This window comes from Trachemys scripta, chromosome 3 (genome assembly GCF_013100865.1).
Source record: "Trachemys scripta elegans isolate TJP31775 chromosome 3, CAS_Tse_1.0, whole genome shotgun sequence".
NCBI classification, from domain to species: domain Eukaryota; kingdom Metazoa; phylum Chordata; order Testudines; family Emydidae; genus Trachemys; species Trachemys scripta.
Window position 1 is genome coordinate 173,242,243 of NC_048300.1, and position 20,952 is coordinate 173,263,194.

Below are 20,952 nucleotides of genomic sequence, written 5' to 3' on the forward strand. Positions count from 1 at the left end.
CTCCAGGCCAATGGGGGCTGCTGGAAGCGGCGGCCAGTACATCCCTCAGCCCGCGCCACTTCCAGCAGCTCCCATTGGCCTGGAGCAGCGAACCGTGGCCACTGGGAGCCACAATCGGCCGAACCTGTGGACGCGGCTTTCCTGTCTCAATAACCACAAAATCATTTATAAGTGTTTTGCACTTAATAATTATATTCTGGAAGTAGATACTTTTTATAATGAAGCCTCTTGCCATGAGCCTGGGTAGAAATATCCTAGTTTTGTATTCTTGTGATAACTACACATTGTGAAGAGGAAGAAAAGCAGTTTCATTTGCAATCAGATACTGATCTCGGATGGCAAATAAGTAATTCTCGTATTTTCTTTTTAGGTGGGACATTTTGTTTGAGAAGCACAGCTTTACCTCCAGCAGTGTCTTCACCTCCCAAGCATCCTTTTCTTCATTTGGCTGATTTTTTGCCATGTTATAATGTTTTTTCCCAGGCCTCACAACACTTGATTCATTGTGGACAATAATCTATATTCAAGGGTATAATATAATTAGAATAAGGAACTGTAAACAATTCAACAAGCTGAAGAAATAGGCAGTGAAGCGCCCAGTGCTGCAATTTTGAAGTAAAAATGTTATAGCCAAGGAAAATTTTTCACCCTCCTAAATGATGGCCAAAGCACCTCATTAAAATGCCATCCTATTCTTAGATTTAAACTTACATAGTCCTAGTGGTGAACTCTTGACCTCTTAATTAAGATAATGCCATACACTTTGACCCAAATATAATTACAGCTAAACATATTCGCATCATTACAATAAGTTAAGTTGCACATCACAAGTTTCCATTGTATCCCACTAAGATATTCATTACTCAGTCATAAAAATTCAGGATTCAAATCTGGTAGAAAAGGTCCCCAGTGCACCTCTGATTTTATCTAACCAAAGAAGATTTACAAGGATTCCTATCTTTAGAAACCTAGATGTGCAAAAAGAAAACTGAAAAGTTTTATGACTAAAAGCACATTTGTCATGTTTAGGCTTTTCTGACTAAAGAGGTAGTTAGTTTGCAATGTGGCATATGTTTAGTTATGTTACAGTAAACGGGAGTAACACTGGGCTTTTAGAGTTTATACTGTAAATAATGGCCATCAGAACCTTTATTACTCAGGATGACGACAAGAAAAGAACATAGCTTGACTCTCAGCTCCCAAGATGAACTTTAAGAGCTGGTTGATAGAAATAGCTTGTAAACTGCATTTGATATGGAAATCATCAACACACAAAGCCGGACCACAAAGAGCCATTTTTACAGTCACTTTTCAGAATAAAAATGCATTTTACATTGGAGATAAGTCCCAAAAGATTCCAGGAATTCAGAATTAAGGTTCCAGCAACAACACAAAACCTACTTTATAGCATTTTTGCCTCATCTTTTCTCACATGATTATTAAGGCTGCGGAAGTCTCAAGTAAATTTCCCACAAAGTCATGGAAGGGAGAAAACATGGGGGACTCCCCCCCAACTCTCTTTCCATCATTAGGGGCAACTGCAGTCACCTAAGACAGCGTTGCCTGGTTGGCTGAAGGAAACAACATGCTGACTACCTGATTGCACTGACCTTCCCAATTGTGGCCCATTTCCACACCTGACATTTTCAGGCTTCGGGCACAGTACTTTGAGATTAGCAAACAGAGAATAGTGTCAAAACAGCCATTCCCCCCAGGTTTGAACATCTAGTTGGGTTACGCTTAAAGCGGCACTCTAAGATCAGATTTGTCTAAATTAGGCAAGACCACAAGTAACCTGGTCAAAAAAGTGAGCCAGATGTCATGACTCCTTATGAAAAATCCTCTGCTTCAGTGTACACAACACAGCATGGCATGCCCTCTTTAAAACCCACTTTTATGATGCCTACAAGAAATTAGCCCACTAAGATTTCAATTTATTTTAAATACATTATTCCGCCGCTCAGAGCTCTAATTTTCAAGAATTACTACATAAACTTATTGATGTTACCCATCTCCTCCAACCCCCACAGCAGCTTGTTACCCCCAGCACCATTCATTGCAGCATGTCTGAAATTCGTTGCTACTCTTCAGAGGAGGAATTGTGGCTTTTAATCTGTATTGTGGGTCACTTTGAACACTCTTGGGCTCTGTCAGAACAACACCAACACCACTGGGGTATGTGACAACATTTGCACAATACATACATTTTTCAAATTTAGCAATAACTAAACAAAAAAAAGTTCTCCAACAGAGATCAAATGTGCCAAATCTCAGCCTGAAATCTTCTCCAACAGTTGTAAGTGTCTGATAAAAGATGGACCAAGACAAACTTAGCTATGAAAATACCTAGGATGATGCTTTTAAGGGGTTACTTATATGATGGAAGTAAACAATTTAATAATTATTGGTATTCCGATTATTTGTATTCGGATTCCAGACCCCACGCTCTAAGTGTATTATATATATATATATATATTTTTTTTTAAATCAGAACTTATAACATCCAGAACATGCTCTAATGCCAAAGATTCACAACCCTTTGCATTGACTCCGTGAATACCTGCTCTATTTGTATGCCGTATCCTTTCAGGTTTCCGTTGTCCCACGAGGTATTTCGATAGATGTCATCCACTCTGTCTATTAATTCAATCTATGCATGGAAGGGGAACATAAACCATTATTTAGATCCAAATTCTTATCATGTAATATAGTCCAAAATATCCAAAAAAAGCTGTAGCATATGTATTTATGAACACCCATTTCAAGTCAAAACTGCACCTCATAAAACACAATGAGTGTTTTATGAGATGCATACTGTTCCAAAAAACATCAGAGCAGTGGTCCACGATGTTTTACAATGTTTTCCTGAAAGTTTTCCATAGTCAAACTATAGCAGACTCTGCCATTTACCATTATTTTGTATAGTGGAGTGGAAAAGCAACATAAGGTTAAGAATAAATCATCTTGGTAAATACTTTATGCGTATGCTAGCATTCCACTATCGCTTTTAAAAAAAAAAAAAACTATTAAGTATAGTACTGAGCGATCCTGGTGTTCAGGCTCGCTCTGCTGGCCAATAAGCTATTGCTGTCCTCCTCAGTACATTCGGTGCTGGGGCTCCAGAGCATCTGCTCCTCTCTCCTGGCTCTTTTGTTCTTTATAGCCCAGGCCTCCCCTTCCAAGCAACATCCTTCATCCAGAAATTTGCATGTCTGTTTCTACTGAACAGCACCTCCAAATTCACTCAGGATGAACAGTAGTGTTGTTGGTTGGTTTTGGGATTAGGAGGGTAGGGGAAGAATAGAATCATCAGAACGGCCGTACTGGGTCAGACCAAAGGTCCATCCAGCCCAGTGTCCTGTCTACCGACAGTGGCCAATGCCAGGTGCCCCAGAGGGAGTGAACCTAACAGGTAATGATCAAGTGATCTCTCTCCTGCCACTCATCACCACCCTCTGACAAACAGAGGCTAGGGACACCATTCCTTACCCATCCTGGCTAATAGCCATTAATGGACTTAACTGGATAAATTCATGGAGGTTCTTTTTTAAACTCTGTTATAGTCCTAACCTTCACAATCTCCGCAGGCAAGGAGTTCCACAAGTTGACTGTGCGCTGTGTGAAGAACCTCCTTTTATTTGTTTTAAACCTGCTGCCCATTAATTTCATTTGGTGGCCCCTAGTTCTTATATTATGGGAACAAGTAAATAACTTTTCCTTATTCACTTTCTCCACATCACTCAATCTTATATTCCTTTATCATATCCCCCCTTAGTCTCCTCTTATCCAAGCTGAAAAGTCCTAGCCTCTTTAATCTCTCATCATATGGGACCCGTTCCATAATCATTTTAGTTGCCCTTCAACCAAGGGGGTTTCAAATTCTTCTAACAGTAAAACTGAAAAAAAATACCTAGCGATAGTGATACTTGAAATGTCCCTCCCTTCCTCCTGGCCGAGTTTAGAGTTTAAGGCATTTTGTTTGTAATGTCATTCTTTAAGATCCATTTAATCAAATTTTGCTGGCATATTAGAAGCAGATGTTTCCCTATTCATAGAGACTGTTCCAAACGGCTTTATTCTAGTGAAATGGACTCCTTCCCTACAAATGAGCTGGCCTTATATGAGATCACATTTGTCACTTATTTTGGCTACAGAAGGAGTCAAAGAAGCTAATAAGAGCAGGCCCTTCTTCCCATATACATTATCTAAGCATTTCTACAGCACCTATCTTTAAAAAGGAGAACAAAGAGGATCTAGGGAATTATAGAACTGCCAGCCTAACTTTGATACCTGGAAAGATATCATAACTAATATTAAACAATCAATTTGGAAGCACTTAGAGGAGAGCAGAGTTTTAAGGACTGGCCAGCATGAATTTATCAAGAGCAAATCATGTCAAACCAACCTCATTTCCTTCTCTGACAGGGTTACTGGCCTGGCAGATGGTGGAGGGAAGCCATAGATGTGATTTATTTTCATTTCAGTAAAGATTTTGACACACTCAAACTAGGGAAATGTGGTCCGGATGGAATTACTACAAAATGGATGCACAAGTGGTTGAAAAACTTTACTCAGAGTAATTATCAATGGTTCACGGTCACACTGGGATTACATATCAAGTGGAGTTCTGCAAGGGTCTGTATTGGGTTACATACTATTCAATATTTTCATTAATGAATTGGGTAATAGAGTGGAGAATTTGCTTATAAAATTTCCAGATGGCAGCAAGCAGAATAGGGTAGCAAGAACTTTGGAGAAAAGGATTAGAGTTCAAAATGACCTTGACAAACTGGAGAATTGGTCTGAAATCAACAGGATGAATTTCAAGAAAGACTAAACAAAATGGGGAGTAGTACTGCAGATCTGGATGTTACAGTGGATCAGAAAATTAAATATGAGCCAACAATGTGATGCAATTGTGAAAAAGGCTAATATAATTCCGGGTGTATTAATAGGAGTTTTGTATGGTAATCAATTTCTCTTCATGGCCACTGAAGGTAGGACCAGTAGTAATAGGCTTAATCTGCAGCAAGGAAGATTTAGGTTAGATTATAATTAGCAAGCTTTCCCTAGTAAGGATAGTTGAGCACTAGAATAGGCTTCCAAGGGGCACTGGGGAATTCCAGTCATTGGAGGTTTTAAAGAACAGGTTAGACAAGCAATTGTCAGGGGTGATCTAAGTATATTTGGTGCTGCCTCAGTGCAGAAGAATAGATTAGTTGACCTCTCAAGGTCCCTTAGGGCCCTCCATTTCTATTATTCTATCTAGGCACCAGACATACATTATAAAGACAGTGAGGACTGTCCAGAAGGTCAAAACATGGAACTTGAGTGGATCTGTTAGTAATAAGGAGCCAGTCTAGGTTGCAAAGCATGGACACTAACGTGTTCTCTCTCATCTCAATCTGGAGGGGTCATATTGCGAACTTGGTAACATTGTCTGATGCAATTGGAGACCCACTTGGAGAGTCTTTGGGCTGATGCTGCTGAGCCCTTCGATCTTTCCGTAATAGAGAGGAAAAGTCTTGGGAACTTCCTGAAAACGTTCATCCTGTCCAGACAGAAGGCTCGGCCTCTTTTGACATCTAGAGTGTGTAGTATAGCCTCCCTGTTGTGTCGGTGAGGCTTGGGATAAAAGGTTGGAAGGTAAAAATATTGATTCATGTGAAATAGGGAGGTTAACTTGGGAATGAATTTCAGGTGTGGTCTGAACGTAACCTTGTCATGAAAGAATACCATGTAGGAGGGATGTGCCATCAGAGCCGCTAAGTCTCCTATTCTCCTAGCCGAGGTGATTGCTATCAGGAAGGCTGTTTTCATTGAGAGGTATGTAAGCGAACAGGTGGCCATGGGTTCAAAAGGAGGCCTAGAAGTCAATCCTTTCACATACCAGGTTGAGGTCCCATGTGGGAGTAGGAAGTCGAGGTTAGGAGAAGAGGTTAACTATACCCTGGAGGAACCTATTGATGGTTGGATGTGACCACACTGAATACCCCTCTAGTGGTTGGTGGAAGGCTGTTATAGCCGCTAGGTGTGCTCAGAGAGCACTGATCTTTTTAGGGTCAGTGCATAGTCTAAGATATGAGGAAAAGTCATGGTGTTGAAGGCAGTGTTTGGCTGATATTTGTAGGCTGTTTGGAATGGTCTCTACGACTGTGGCCAGGGAGAGAAATCTGTGTTGAGGTAGGAGAGCTCTGGCCTGTAGTGAGTTGAGGTCAGCCCCTATGAATTCCAGGTGTTGCACTGGATTTTTGGCCATTGACCTGTAAATCCAGTTCTGTAAACAAATGCATTGTAGGTTTGGTGACTCAGTGAATCTCTTGGAGAGACCAGTCTCTGAGGAGGCAGTTGCCCAGATAAAGGTAAATTATGGTCCATTGGGCGTGTAAGTGTGCAGCCACTACTGAGAGAATCTTGGAAAATATTCTCAGGGCTGATGATAGACTGACGGGGAGTACCCTGTACTAGTAATGGTCTTTCCTAGAATGAATCTGATAAATCATCTGCGAGTCGGTAGGACTGAAATATTAAAGTAGGGGTCCTAAAGGTTGAGGACCAAAAACCAGTCTCCCTCTTCCAACACTGGAATGACCATTGCTAGAGTGACCATCTTGAATTTTTGAGCTTTGACAACCTTATTGAGAGCTCTGGGGTCTAGTACAGGTCTCCAACCTCCTTTCTTGTTGGGTATTGTGAAATAGCAAGAGTAGAATTCTTTGCCCCATAGATGTTGAGATACTAGTTCTATGTCTCCTAGCTGAAGGAGACTACCTACCTCTTGTTGTAGTAAACTCTAGTGAGAAGGGTCCCTGAAGCAGGTTGTTGTGGAGGGGGCAAGGAGGTAAAATGAATAGAGTACCCATTGCAAATGATCTCAAGGACCCATTGGTCCGATGTTGCACGTTTCCAGGTGATGTTGAACACTGCCAACTGGTGGCTAAATGGGTGGATAGCGGTGTTCGGTTGTAGCTGTTGGGGTAAGTGGTCTATTGACACCTCGACCAACATGTCAGAATTGTTTGGACGTAGAAGGCTAGGGTGAGGAAGATTGCAGGCCAGATGGTTACACCTCGAAAATTTATTCTTTTTCTTCTGCAGCTTGTAGTAGCATTGATTCAGATATTGGGAGGTGTGTGGTTTGTGCTACAGCTGCGGACTAAACTTCCTCTTTTGCCCTGGTACGTAGATACCCAGCAAATGGAGAGCAGCTCGAGAATCTTTCAGGATGTGAAGAGAGGCATCAGTCTTTTCCATGAAGAGTTTAGTGCCTTCAAAGGGAAGGTCTTAGACGGTTGACTGTACCTCCTTCGGGAAGCCTGAGAGATAGAGCCATGATGCACGTCGAATAACTACTGCCGTGGAGATGGACCTTTACCACTGTGTTGGCTGCATCGAGGGCAGATTGCAGCATTGTTTTTGCTACTAACTGTCCCACCTGAATAATGAATTTGAATTGGTCGTGGCTGCTCAATAAAATCATTCAGTTTCGAATAATTTATGTAGTCTTATTTCACTGTCAGGGCTTGGTAATTGGTGATTTGAAACTAAAGTGTGGCAGAGGAGTACTCCTTCATCCCCAAAACGTCCAAAACGCTTCCAGTCCCTATCGTAGAGAGTGGACCTCATCAGTGGGAATTAACAGCGTCAACCACAATGGAATTGAGTGGATGGTGGGAGAAGAGGAACTCAGTCTCCCATGCTGGGACATAATATTTTTTGTCTGCCCGCCTGCAGGTCAGTGCCACCAACCCTGGGGTCTGCCAGATGATTCTTGCTAGGTCCAGAATGGGTTTGTTAATGGGTAGCGTGATCTTTGAGGAAAAGGAGGAGTGGAGTATGTCAAAGAGACAATGGTGGGTGTCCTTGACTTCCTCTAGTGATATTTGGAGAGTGTCCGCCACTCTTTGGCCAGGTCCTGGAAGAGGCATTTGCCAGAGATAGCAGGGAATGCATGACAGCCTCATCCGGGGGTGGGGGGAAGAGGATATGGTCCTTGGGGTCACTTCTTGCTCAGCAGCGCCCTTGTGTTCCTCCATGATTTCTTTTGGAGGTTCCAAAGCCCTGGAAGCTGCGGCTGAAGGGATGTGCCTCAAGGGTTCTTGGATGGGGCTGGAAGCTCAAGAGGCATGGTGGCAATATGCAGCCCAAGGGTCCCAGTCTGGCCACTGGGGTGCTGGTGGCATAGAGGTCAGTGATGGTGTCCAAGGGTGGCCATACCAAGATGGTGGTGGTGAGGCCATGAGGGTATGCTCGAGGACTCTGCTGTTACCAGCTACTGTAAAGGAGCCTGGGAGTACTGTGATGCCAGCTCATCAGATTTGCTATGCAAGCCCTGACTGAAGAGCGGGAGAGCACGTCAGGGCAGCAGGGAAGACTCCCATGCCGTTGAAGACTCGCTGCGGCAGTTCCAGCACTGAAGAGACGAGACTCTGGTATGTCCAATACATGGAGGTTCCCAGAGTCTCAGAATTCTGGAGGTACCGACTGACCTAATGCTGTTGGCAGTGCCCGGGGGGAATGGAGATCTTGTCCATATAGGTCATTCTCGTGCCCAATGAGGCATCGATGGTGGTATCGATGTAGTATTGCATACCAGGAATATCTTTTTAGAGGAGTGCTTACTCCTATCCTTATCCCTTGGTGCCGTTGACTCGATGCCCGTGCCCATCAGGTTCATGGACTTGTCAACAGTACTTGCCACAGAGGACTTTCGAGAGTCATGGGTACTGGTCTGAGATGGTCTTGGTGCCGACAGTACTGAAGATACAGAGCACGCTGAAAAGCATTTGTGGCTATCTTGGGGCTCACTGTAAGGACTTCCCGCTCTCTTTTTCCAGGATTAGTAAGAGAGGTCAGTGGGGCTTATTTCTTCAACCCATAGCCTTTAAATATTGAGGGCTGTGGGGAAGACTCATGTCTGCCAGGTGATTCGTGGTGTGGGTCTGGAGAGCCGCCTCCATGAAAATAATAATCTTTCTGAGCTCTCTGTCTTTATGAGACCAGGGCCTAGCTGCTGGCAGAGATCACACTTTTCCTAAATGTAGCCTTCCCCGAGGTCGCAAATGCACAGGCAGTGCTTGTCTGTAACAGGGATAGCCTCTTTGCAAGAGAGGCACTTCTTGAAGCCCGATGAACCACACATACCCATTGGGGGAAGGGTCCCCAACAAGGTGTGTGTGTGGGGGAAATAGTCTTATTTTATTTTTCAGATTTTCAGGGAGAAAAGATAAGAAAAAGGGAAAATGCTACAACTACAACTAAGAACTAGGAGGCTAACTACAGAGATGCAAATCAAAAGCAATGGTCCCAACAGACTGCAAATAGTTCCATCTCTAGCCGGGGGCGGTTGAGAAGGAACTGAGGGGGGTTAGCCAGCATGCACTCACTAGCCTTGTGATGGGGCACGAAGGGAGACAGTGCATTGCGGGCCTCAGAGACCCTGCTACAGAAGTTCTCTGGTCAGCAGCACAGAGATGCAAGCACACCTAGGGACACTACTCAAAGAAGAATTGTCTGTTGCACTCATGTTTATTCGTACAATGAATTTGGGTGGTCTTATTTTGATACTTCTTTAAGAACTGCACATTTTTCTTACCACAGAAGTTTATCGGGTTCTTCCTGATATTTCTAGCTGGTTAGAAGGGAGAGATGTTCTAGATTTGCTATAAATAACTATGCAGGAGGCTGGCTGTGAACTACCAATCCTTTTGGACAGAAGTGTTACACACCTGGAAAAATAGTCACTGTTGGTAGATTTTAAATGAAGAGCTTCACGATAAACAAGCCAAACAACAACATAAATTAATGCATCTGTATGATTCTACAAAGTTAGAGTTAAAAGACAATTCTTAGAGAAAATCTTAATATGTAGCCCATTTAGGGGTGATGGGGATGAAAGAAGTTAGAAGAGCTGCTTAAAAATATTCTGCTCAAAGATTTATTTAATTGCAGCATTAACCATCAGTGCAAAATAATTTCTTTTAAAAAACTTAATTTAACACTCCTCAAGGTAAACAGCACTCAGAGTTCACCATTAAATACAGCACCAGCTAGCTAGTAAGCTAGCTTTCTAACTACTATAGCACCAGCTTCCAACTGCAGTGCATCTGCTTGCGTGACTTCTTCTAGCAAACAAGAACAGACTGTCACATACTTACTAAGTAATTAATAGTTGTGCTTTCCTCCCCGCGGCCCATATACTTGAAGAAGCGATGATCTGCCACCACTAATATCTTGCATGTGTTCTTGGAGTGGTCTGCAATGGCTCTTTTCTCCCGAAGGATGTTCACTGATTTGAATGTTGAAGTGAAATCAAATATATTAGACACACACATTCCTTGACAATTAATAACATCTTTAGTTTCCATTTGATAACGTGATTAGTTGGTTTTTGTTTTGTTTTGTTTTGTTTTAGAGTAACCCCTCTGAAAGCATAAAAAGTCTTCCTAATACTCCTCCAACCTATTTGTTCTAGGAAAGTAGTGAAGAACAGTGAAACTGTACAGGTAAAAAGTAAAACTAGCTTTATTTCTCCAGCCAGTCAACTAAGCCTTTCATATCATTTTCCCCTTAACCAAACCTCCCATCTACACCCCCCGTGTTCTACCAATCCCCCTTCTGGCAGAGAAGGACTAGATTCAACTCTACATAGAGTCAATCATGGCTCAAAAGACTCTCTAGAGAAGAGCACTAGATGCCATATAGCCTCTCTTTGTAAATCATAAAGAGACAAAAGCAAGGCACAATCCCATAAAGCCATTTTCAGGTCACCTTTAAAGCAAAACGGGTAACTATTAAATCACTGTAAAGGTGAGGGACTTGTATTGGTCAGTTCTGTGCTTTGAAGGAGCCAAATATCCTTTCTGAGCATCCTCCTTCCCCCAAATTGATGATTGCCTTTGGTGGTGTGTTTGCCCTCCCCTGCAACGATGAGTTTTAAAAGTTATAAAGTGATATAAGAGAGAGATAGCAAAGTAGACAATTTTCTAAACATGAAAGCCTCATGGCCAGATACTAGTCTTACATTACTACATAGCTATATGAATAGGTTTCAAGCATTTCACTCTAAATAGCAGGATGCTCACCTTCACTTAAATGGCTGCCCTCTAGTCCTTCGGGCAGTAATTCTTCTTCCTTATGTTTTAAATAGCCACATACTTTGGGGGACTGTAAACGTGAGAAATCCTTAATATCTTCAGATCTGTAGACCAAGAGTCTTTCATCTTGAGTATTATCAATATACCTCCAAAGTGGCTAAAAGTAATACAAGAAATGCAAGTGATTTAGGTATAGTGTGCATGCAAGGGCTTCTAGGATTCTACATATTTAATAAATATGGCCAAAAAGTCCCACTAAAAATAGCCACAGCTGTGTACATAGAACTCAGGGCCTTGTCCCACCTACTTTACTCACACAAGTAGTTCTACTGATTTCAGTAGGACTATTTGCATGAATAGCACAAGCGGGATTGAACTCCTTACATTGAGAAATGGTCAACAGATAAAAAAAATAGACAGACATCTAGAATTCTTAGATCTTCTTAACTGCCCCCTGGGCAAAGCAGCAGCAGCAGCCATCTACATCTTCATCAAAAGGAGGGGAACTATGCAGCCACTTTTGAAGCTTTAAAACAGCACTTTCAAAAAAGTTTATTTGTAAGAAAAGAAAGCTGAGAGGTCTCTCCTCGCACAATGGTCCTAAGAACTGCAGGGGTGGCACAGGTAGGAAATTTACTACTTAGAACCCTGCCTCATTCAGTATAAGCCATAATAGATCATATGGAACACATGAGTGCACACCTGCATATTTCATGAGTCCACAGGTACTTCATGTGCAAGTTCAGCCTCCCTTCCCAGTAGCACACTGGGAGATAGTTATTAAAACCCCCGTTTAGTAACAATAAATTACTGTGCCTGCATAAAGTATAGTTTTTTAAACTCTCATAACTCATCCAAATTAATCCCAAATTTTCACAGGACATATTAAGGAAAAAAGAAAAATGTGTTGTTAAAAATCAGTCTAATCTAATTTGGGACCACAAACACTAAAATGTCTTAATCATAATCACATGGTGTCACTGCAGTGCAGTATTAAGGCTGTTTGGGTACCCTGACTGTGCACTTCCCTCCCTTAACATGATTGGATTTCTTTCAAGTTTATAAACCCAAAGTTAAACTCTTGGTTTTGAGATAACTGCAATATCCATAGAATGTGTTTTACCCCAACTTACTAATATGTATGGTCAACCTCCATACTCTTAACATACTTTTTGTCTGGAAATATACTGCATAGAAACAACTCTTTATGGAAGTATTTAATAGTCTATTTGTGAGATATTTATAGATATTCCCAGCGTTATGTCAGAAGCTCAAAACAGTACAAGAATGAAATACTAGATTTTCAAACTAACCCTGGAGAAAAAAAAGTTTAAGTGCCAAATCCAAAACGTTAAAAGCTCCCCAAGTCCCTTCTTATGTAGAAGACAGGCACAGCACGTTACTCGAGAAGACATTGGTATGTCTCTAATGTTACAAATGTTACCCAACTTACTTTTTAAAAGCTTTTTCTTGTTGGTCAGATACAAATCTTTACTATGGAGGTGAAAAGCCTCAGAGTTTTAGCAAATGTTCCTTTACATTTAGATGCAGAAATAACTTATCAAGGCTCATCTCTAAGAATCTGACAAACTCTGCTCCTTTTTTATTGTAAGGTGTAACTGGGATGACACCGGACACATATATAGATGCAGCAAAGTCTATATAAGGAATAAGTTTATATTAAAAGAATAAAATTAAAACTTAGTATTCTAAAGTAAATTTAGTCAGTCCATATTACATGGATGACAGGTTACATTGCTGTTCTTCAACCACTTTTCCTTGGTCAATACAAATGTCATTTTAACTGATATATCTTAAGAGGGCACTAAGAGCATAAAGAGTATAAAAAGAATGTACTTAATTTTGACACCTCCTACTTCTGTATTAGTGAACAAAGCAAATAGCACATTAGAAAACATGCATTGTTCAAAAATGCTTCCCCAACACGAAAACAAAACTTTAAAGTGGGTACTCACTCTTCTGCATAAATGAATCTAAGATAGTAAATCCTAAAGTGGTTTTACCAGATGCCCTGGACCTTGTAGTTACCCCACACTTTTAAAGTGCTGGCACAACACACACTGAGCAAACAGTGAGCTAGAAGGAATTCATGCACATCAAAGGATTCCACTGAGGATATAGTTTATTGATGATGTTCAAGTCGTTTGAAGTACAGTAGAACCTCAGAGTTACGAACTGACCAGTCAACAACACACCTCATTTGGTACTGGAAATATACAATCAAGCAGCAGCAGAGACAAATATATATAAAGCAAATACAGTACAGTATTGTTAAATGTAAACTACTAAAAAAAGGGAAAGCAGCATTTTTGTCATAGTTAAGTTTCAAAAACCTACTAAGTCCGTGTTCAGTTGTAAACTTTTGAAAGAACAACCATAACATTTTGTTCAGAGTTACAAACAACCTCCATTCCCAAGGTGTTCATAACTCTGAGGTTCTACGTAATGATAAGTTGTTTGTTACACCATCAGATTGCCAAAATGCCTGTATGGCCTTATTTTCAGTATTCCTGTGTTGTAGTCTACACATTTAATAGCTCACAAATTTTAATAAGGAACATTCCGCTTTCCTACAAACAATTTCTCACTGTATATTTATTTACATAAACATGCTGCATTCAGTATGGAACAACAATCTGTTGCTTCTGCCAGTACTTAGAACCATGCATTTTTCGATACGACTGTGTGGAAAAGTAACGCTTACAAAAAATCAGTCAGAGCCCATCCCTCCAAAAAATGTTTTTTTCAGCTACAGAAGTGTAGGTGGCTGGGGTGGCAATAGGGAAATAGTATTGTTTTTCATCAAAGATGTTCCTATTTTCTCAATCTTGTTTTCACAGCAAACAGTACCTCTACATTGTATTCTTCGCCATCAGTGTTGATTCTTACAGTAAAGTCTTCGTCGCCTATGTGCGCTGTAACCTTGGAATTGTGTTCACCTTTAAATGTAGATGACAAAAATTAAGTTAACCGATGTGACAACTAACTGATCTATTTAGCAAATAGCATCCCCTCTTCTTAAATCAATACTGCTTTCTCTGTAAAGACCAGAGTAGTTTTCACTCTAAAGCCCTGTGCTATGCTATCAGGAAATCCAGGGAGACATGTTAAAACACAGTCTCCAATCCAAAAGTGATGTGCACTAGGATGCCTTTTTTTTAGGCAAAGGTGGTCAGAGTAGCCCAGGGGATTAGTAATGGATTATGGAGCCTTTTACCAACATAAACAATTAACAAACATCATCATACTCCAGGGATTGGCAACCTTTGGCACGCAGCCCACCAGGGTAAGCACCCTGGCGGGCTGGGCCAGTTTGTTTACCAGCCGCGTCCGCAGGTTCAGCTGATTGTGGCTCCCAGTGTTTGCCGTTCCAGGCCAATGGGGGCTGCGGGAAGTGGCGCGGGCCGAGGGATGTGCTGGCCGCCGCTTCCCACCGCCCCCATTGGCCTGGAGCAGCAAACCGTGGCCAGTGGGAGCTGCGATCGGCCAAACCTGCAGACGCGGCAGGTAAACAAGCCAGCCTGGCCCACCAGGGTGCTTACCCTGGTGGGCTGCGTGCCAAAGGTTGCCGATCCTTGCCATACTCAGTGGACGTGCCAAGGTTTAAGACTGGGCAACACTTTCATCCAGACGAGTCATCTATCCAGACCTGATTTGAGGCATTTTATCATGATAGCGAGGTTGTACTGCCACTAGCTGGGCCGTTCTTGTTTTGTGAAAAGGACTTCAGTTCCTAGTACTGTAAAATCCAGGATCTCAATGGGAATTGAAGTCAACACTCATTTTTAATAGAGCAGAAGCCACAGTGGCCACAGTGTGTATTTTTGTAAAATACATCTTGATGATTTTCAAAGCCAGATTGTAAGCCCTTATCTCAGTACACGCAGCACCAGCCTCACAAAACTGTCAAGAAAATTGACCAGCACAGGAACAAAATCTACCACTCTGACCACGCTTGAGGACAATGAAAAAGCAATGATACACGATTCACCATGGGCCAGCAGATTTTGACAAAGCTATGCTACTCCCCAACAATGATGTGCAGTCAAGCTCATACTAACCAACTACATGTCCAGTGAAGAATTCTTGCCATTGTACATGATACTCCTTTTCCTTGCCTTTACCGTCCACTATTAGTGCTTGAAAGTTTTCAGAAAAGTGTTCAGCTGTTGACGTTAGGTATAATTTAAAGTGCCTGTAAAATAAATTTACTTCCATTTAGTTTTAAGTGAACCACGCATAAGGAAACCGACATCAGCCTCTTGTTCTACCGAAACCTCTTTGGATGTTAGAAGACAATGACTCCTCAATTAATAAGATACAAAAATATATGCTATTTGTCAGAATTACTGTATGACAGTACTTTTCTAAGAGCCATTTATAACATCTGTAGTCAATGTTTATTAACAAGAAAAAAAAATTTTTTTTCTCCAAAGTTAATATATTCAGCCACCCTTGCCAAAAGGTATTCAAACAAGGCTGATTTCTTCTGCATTCTTCAGAGAAAACCAGACCAGAAGATTTAACAAAATAGGTCAATGGTAAGTAATAAGATATACCCCAATGATCCCATTTCCTGAAATATGTCCAGAAAACCTTGACAAAACTTGGCATCCATAGCCCTTAATGGAAAACCTATAGCACATGGAGTTTTTATCTTGTCTGCCACCAGTGTAACAGAATTTGGGGTATATATCAGCAATTATCCTTGGGATAGAACCGGCAGTATTTTGAAGTGTTTGTTACAATGGAAGTGGAAAATGGACAAGGTATCAAGCAATATAAAATAGGAAAATGGGAGATTTTTATCTATTTACTCTAGTATTTTGCTCTCATTCATGTTCTGTGCCTCCTGCCTCAGATGGAGGTAGAAAATATGCATACCAACTTATGTGATGCTGTATATCATGGTAAATATTAGTTGTAGATTTCTGGAGGGGCCGGAGGAGGGGAGATGAGGAGACTGCCTGACTGAATATGATCAGTCTACACCTTTTAGCAGGAGATGATTCTCGCTGCATTTCAAGTTCAGAATTTCAGTGTTTAGAAAGCTAGGAGGGATTTTTCCTCGGATGGTCAAATTACTGTCTCCAAAGCCCTTGTTCCTGGCCTCATTCCATCTCTCTCTCTCTCCTCCCTCCCCTTCCCCCCCCCCCCCCCCACAATCTTTCAGAGCCCAGAATGTCTTCCCAACATTTCTGTAACAAACGGAGAAATGCTTTGTGGAATGGGGCCATCTACACACAATGTGAGCAAATGGACTAAGTCCCCATAAACACCAATTCTCAGGCAGCACAACATGGTAGCCACAGACCAAAATACACAAGGAGACAATGAGCCTTTCAAGAAATGTAAGGCAGGCAAAAGTAGTGGAAGGAAGCCAGAATCTGAAGAAAAAGCAGGATCCAACCCAATTAATGAAAAACTAAGGTAAACAATAAAATGAAGGAAATCTCAATCATTGCTTCTTTAATAACAGAGGAATACAATATAGTTAAATAATCTTCCATTCTCTTGGTCTCTGTGAAGCAAATCACATAACCATGCATATCATTGACCCATAAGAATTAGCCAATCGTAACAGCAAATGCAAAAGGCATTTCTGTTTTGGCAATTATATAATATTCATTTCAAAAGATAAAAAAAATCACATAGAATAGAAAACGAATATTAAACCAATATTTGCCACTGATGATTTCATTACCTACGCAAGGCTGAAAAACTTAAGAGTCTCTCTATATGCGATTCAGGCTGGAGGTCCCTTTTCCTTAATGAGTGTTGCTGGATATTCGACAGAGAGAGGATGTCATAATCTGAGAGCACGGATTCAAGCCTCTCTGAAATAGATATGGAGACAGTTTATAACAGTTTTAAGAGGATAATACATATTAAAATTAAACAATTATTATAGCATCCAGCTGTAACATATATTACAGATATTCCAAACTCTGCAATCCATTTTAATTTTAGAATAATTATAGTGTATTCCTGTAAAGGTGCTTTTTATACAGTCAGTGAGATGTTACAGTATGTGACAGGCACGGATAAATTCTCAGTTAATGAAATGTGTTCTAGTGGGAAATTTTTTAGCCCTCAGCTAGTGTCACAGTTTTACCATGACCCAACCAATAATTTCTTAAATTGCACTTGTGTTGCGTATGCACCCTCCCATCCATTGGATCAGTTCAATGGCTTCTACTTTCCTCTACAGTGGGCCAGAATAATTCATCAACTCCCTCTGTCATCTAATACAGTAGTTATCAACCAGGGGTACGTGTACCCTTTGGGGTACTCGAAAGTCTTCCAGGGGGTTCTCAACTCATCTAGATCAGTATTTCTCAACCTGGGAGCTGCAGCCCCCCCCGGGGGGGAGGAGAAGGTCACCAGACAGGTTTAGGGGGGGCTGCAAGCGCAGGGCCGGCATTAGGGGGTGGCAAGCAAGGCTCCGGCTTCAGACAAGCCTCACAAGTGAAAAATAGACTCAAGTATCACCCTGAAATGTAAGTAAAATATTTATATTCCAATTGATTTAATTTATAATTATATGGTAAAAATGAAAAAGTACGCAATTTTTCAGTAATAGTGTGCTGTGCAGGGTGGATTTGATTTCAATCAAATTGATTTAAATCACTAGTCAGGAAGACTATTTAATCATGGATTTCAACATAAAAGTGCATTCTTGTTGGTTGTTATAACCTTAATACATATTCTTCACAACTCAGAGATAGATATAGGTTTCATTTTTAGAAGGTACACACTATATATTTTTAAGTGATTTGTTATGAAAACTTTTCAGATTAGTTTTATAGTTCTATCACAAAATGAATGATTGTTTGGTTATTTCATTTACCAAACGTAATTGAAGCAGATACTTATGAAGTCATTGGGGAGGTGAACCATCTCCATTTCAACAGGTTAATCATTAATATTTGGAGGATTTTCTTGCCATGTTGTATTAGGAGGAGAACATCACCAGATTGACATTTAAATTGTTTTATTTAACTAAAACAACAACCTTACGTATTCTGGATTTTTTTTCTTCAATAGCAAACATATAATATTTTAACAAAACAAGCCTATGAATTTTTGAATTTAGTTAAAAATTCAAGTTTTTTAAAGTCGGGTTTGTTTTTGTTAAATTTGTTTTTAACTAAAATAGTTAAATGATTTTTTTTTTAAAGAAACAAAAGTTAGATCAACTATTTCAGCCAGGTCAACATGAGAAACTTAAAATAAGCTGCTTCTGCAGCTAACTCAGTCGTCTTCACCTTCATTTTCCTGCTTGTTCAGAATCTGGAAAAGAAAAACAACCTTTTCTGCTTTTTCAGGTCCCAAATGATTTCTCAATTTGGAATGAATTAGTCCAAAGGAAGAAAAATACTCTTTCTACACCGGCAGAAGAAACTACTGCTGTTAAAAGTGAGATTATCACTTCAAAAGTCGCTGAATCCAAGTGCTTAAGTGACTTCCAACAGTTCACTGGTGTGACTTTCTTTAAAACATCATCAGCAAACAAATTTCTTGAATGGTTCTTATTCCCAAACTGGGTCTCTTTTATGGCCTGCTGCCATTATAGGTTTTCCCTTCTAGTGAGAGAATGATATGGTAGATCTCAAATCGATGAAGGCTACACTCAGAAAGACCTCAAGACTTCTGGAATATGCTGCTCAAACAGTTTCACTTTTGTTTCTACTGCCTGTCCCTCCCTTCTCACATTTCTCTCCAGACTTCTTCTCCTTGTCCAGATCTATTCCACCCCCAACAATCTTCTATTCATTTTTGAAACTTTGTACTTTTAGAGAGAGGTAAGGGATTGACTCTGTGTACACAAATGTGCAGAAGGACAATAGGGTTGTGGTCTGTTATTTCTCACCTCTCTATATATTTACTTAAAAACATTATGGCTGTTAACGAGCATGTTATCTCTGGAGACACAAATCCACAACTGCAAAACTAAGCATCTCTGATGGTATCTTCTAGACCAGAGGTTCCCAAAGTGGGTGATACCGCCCCCTGGGGGGGCGCTGGAACGATCCAGGGGGGCAGTAGTAGCCTCGGGTGCAATTGGGGGGTGTTGAATAAAAATAAGGGGGCGGTGGAAGCATAAAGAAAGAATATAAGAAAATTTTGAAAAACCGTTCGTACATGTTTCATCTGTTGTGTAACATAGAGTTAAAGTTGTAGTGATTACTTTATTTTCCAAATAAATTCACAAATTATAACCGATCAGGTGTCAAGTCCGCCAACAGCTCTTAACAAGCAAGTGTTGGCAGGCGAGCGTGTCGCGCATTGTCGGGAAGTCCAGCATGCATCGGCAGGAATATGTGCGTGTAATGACTTGTTTACAATACGATACTATAAATAGGCGACATGTATGAAATCTAATTTAGATTGTTTCTTAATTGTGTAAAAAGCAGTTAACAATAGTGCAATATTTAAAAATTTTTATTCATATTCAATACCTTCGATCTTTACGGATTACGGATCACATACAAAGCAAATTGTATTATTGTTGTTTCAATAAAACAGCAATTTACACGTGAGTATTTTTATACATTTTCTTACATATCTACCGTACGTTTCTGTGTCTCTAGTGCTTACTAATAATAAAATCGTAGCAGGCTTGTGTCGGTACAGTACTATTTGAAGTGTACAGTCAATATATTTGTCATATTTTTTATTACAATATTAACGAAAACAGGAATGAAATCGTAAAAAAACTGTTAACTATTAACATTTATTTATATCTATCAAATCATCTGTGTTAATTGGTAAATAAGGTGTGTGTTAATAAGGAACAATTATTTAAATAAGGGCAAACTAAATTAAAACTATTAACTGATTTTTAATTGCATATTGATTATTTTTTAATTAATTATTTCTTGATAAATTTAGTTTGATATTTGACAATTTAATATCAAATACATATATCTAATGCTGAGCAAAGAACAAAACCCAGTTTATTAGTTTCATTAGTATTTTAGTTTGGTTGTCTTTTGCTATCTTACGCAAAAACCACTGTATACCTGATGTCGTGGGCGATATTCTAATAACACATCTTTCTTTACTATATTGTAGGACGTAGGTAGAAATATAGATACATAAAAGAACACAAATTTGTCACTGCATCTTTCTGTTTGTTTGCTTAAAGAAGGTAGATTTCCAGGGGGGCGCTGAGAAATTTTTTTTCTGAAAAGGGGGGCACTGAGTAATTTTTTTTCTGAAAAGGGGGCGGTAGGCCAAATAAGTTTGGGAACCTCTGTTCTAGACTAACCACTGAGTCCCATTGGGTAGATAGAAAGATTAGCCTAAATAATCTATACAGAAGCCCCTGGAGCCCCATAAGATTGGGTCTCTAATCCATGAACTATTGGAACTCATTTACAAAACTTTTTTTAAACATTACATGACTATATTGTCTCATACTATAGAATTAGAATTTATAATCCCTATTTCATGATGAGATATCTTTGAGCTATAATGTATCTTAATTAAAACTATTTTTAGATAGGTTTTTTCCTCAAAAAGCATTTTATCAAAAAAATCTGATATAAATTAAAAAATCAGATTTTTTAATTATTTTTTAAAAAGTCATTGATTTTTATCCACCCTGGTGCTGTGACACTTTTGTATTTGTATGTCTGATTTTGTAAGCAAATAGTTTTTAAGTGAAGTGAAACTTGGGGTATGGGACAAATCAGATTCCTAAAAAGGGTACAGTAGTCTGGAAAGGTTGAGAACCACTGATCTAATATATGCTAGACTGCCTTCTGTTCTCCTTCTCCTTTCGGTGGAGGGGAGAAAATTTTCCCAAATGAATGTATTTCCTTCAGGC

At 40.0% G+C, this 20,952-nt stretch overlaps 1 protein-coding gene across 1 annotated transcript in view; it reads right to left on the minus strand.

Annotated features, from left to right (window-relative positions):
* ADAM17 (ADAM metallopeptidase domain 17) overlaps positions 1-20,952 on the minus strand; it is a 63,467-nt gene that overhangs the window by 21,591 nt on the left and 20,924 nt on the right. The window contains exons 2-8 of the mRNA XM_034766485.1: positions 16,822-16,954; positions 15,179-15,312; positions 13,968-14,056; positions 11,085-11,253; positions 10,158-10,288; positions 2,561-2,650; positions 404-517 (exon numbers count right to left, since the gene is read on the minus strand). Coding sequence (XP_034622376.1) covers positions 404-517; positions 2,561-2,650; positions 10,158-10,288; positions 11,085-11,253; positions 13,968-14,056; positions 15,179-15,312; positions 16,822-16,954 — 860 coding nt within the window. The remainder of the gene's footprint in view (positions 1-403; positions 518-2,560; positions 2,651-10,157; positions 10,289-11,084; positions 11,254-13,967; positions 14,057-15,178; positions 15,313-16,821; positions 16,955-20,952) is intronic.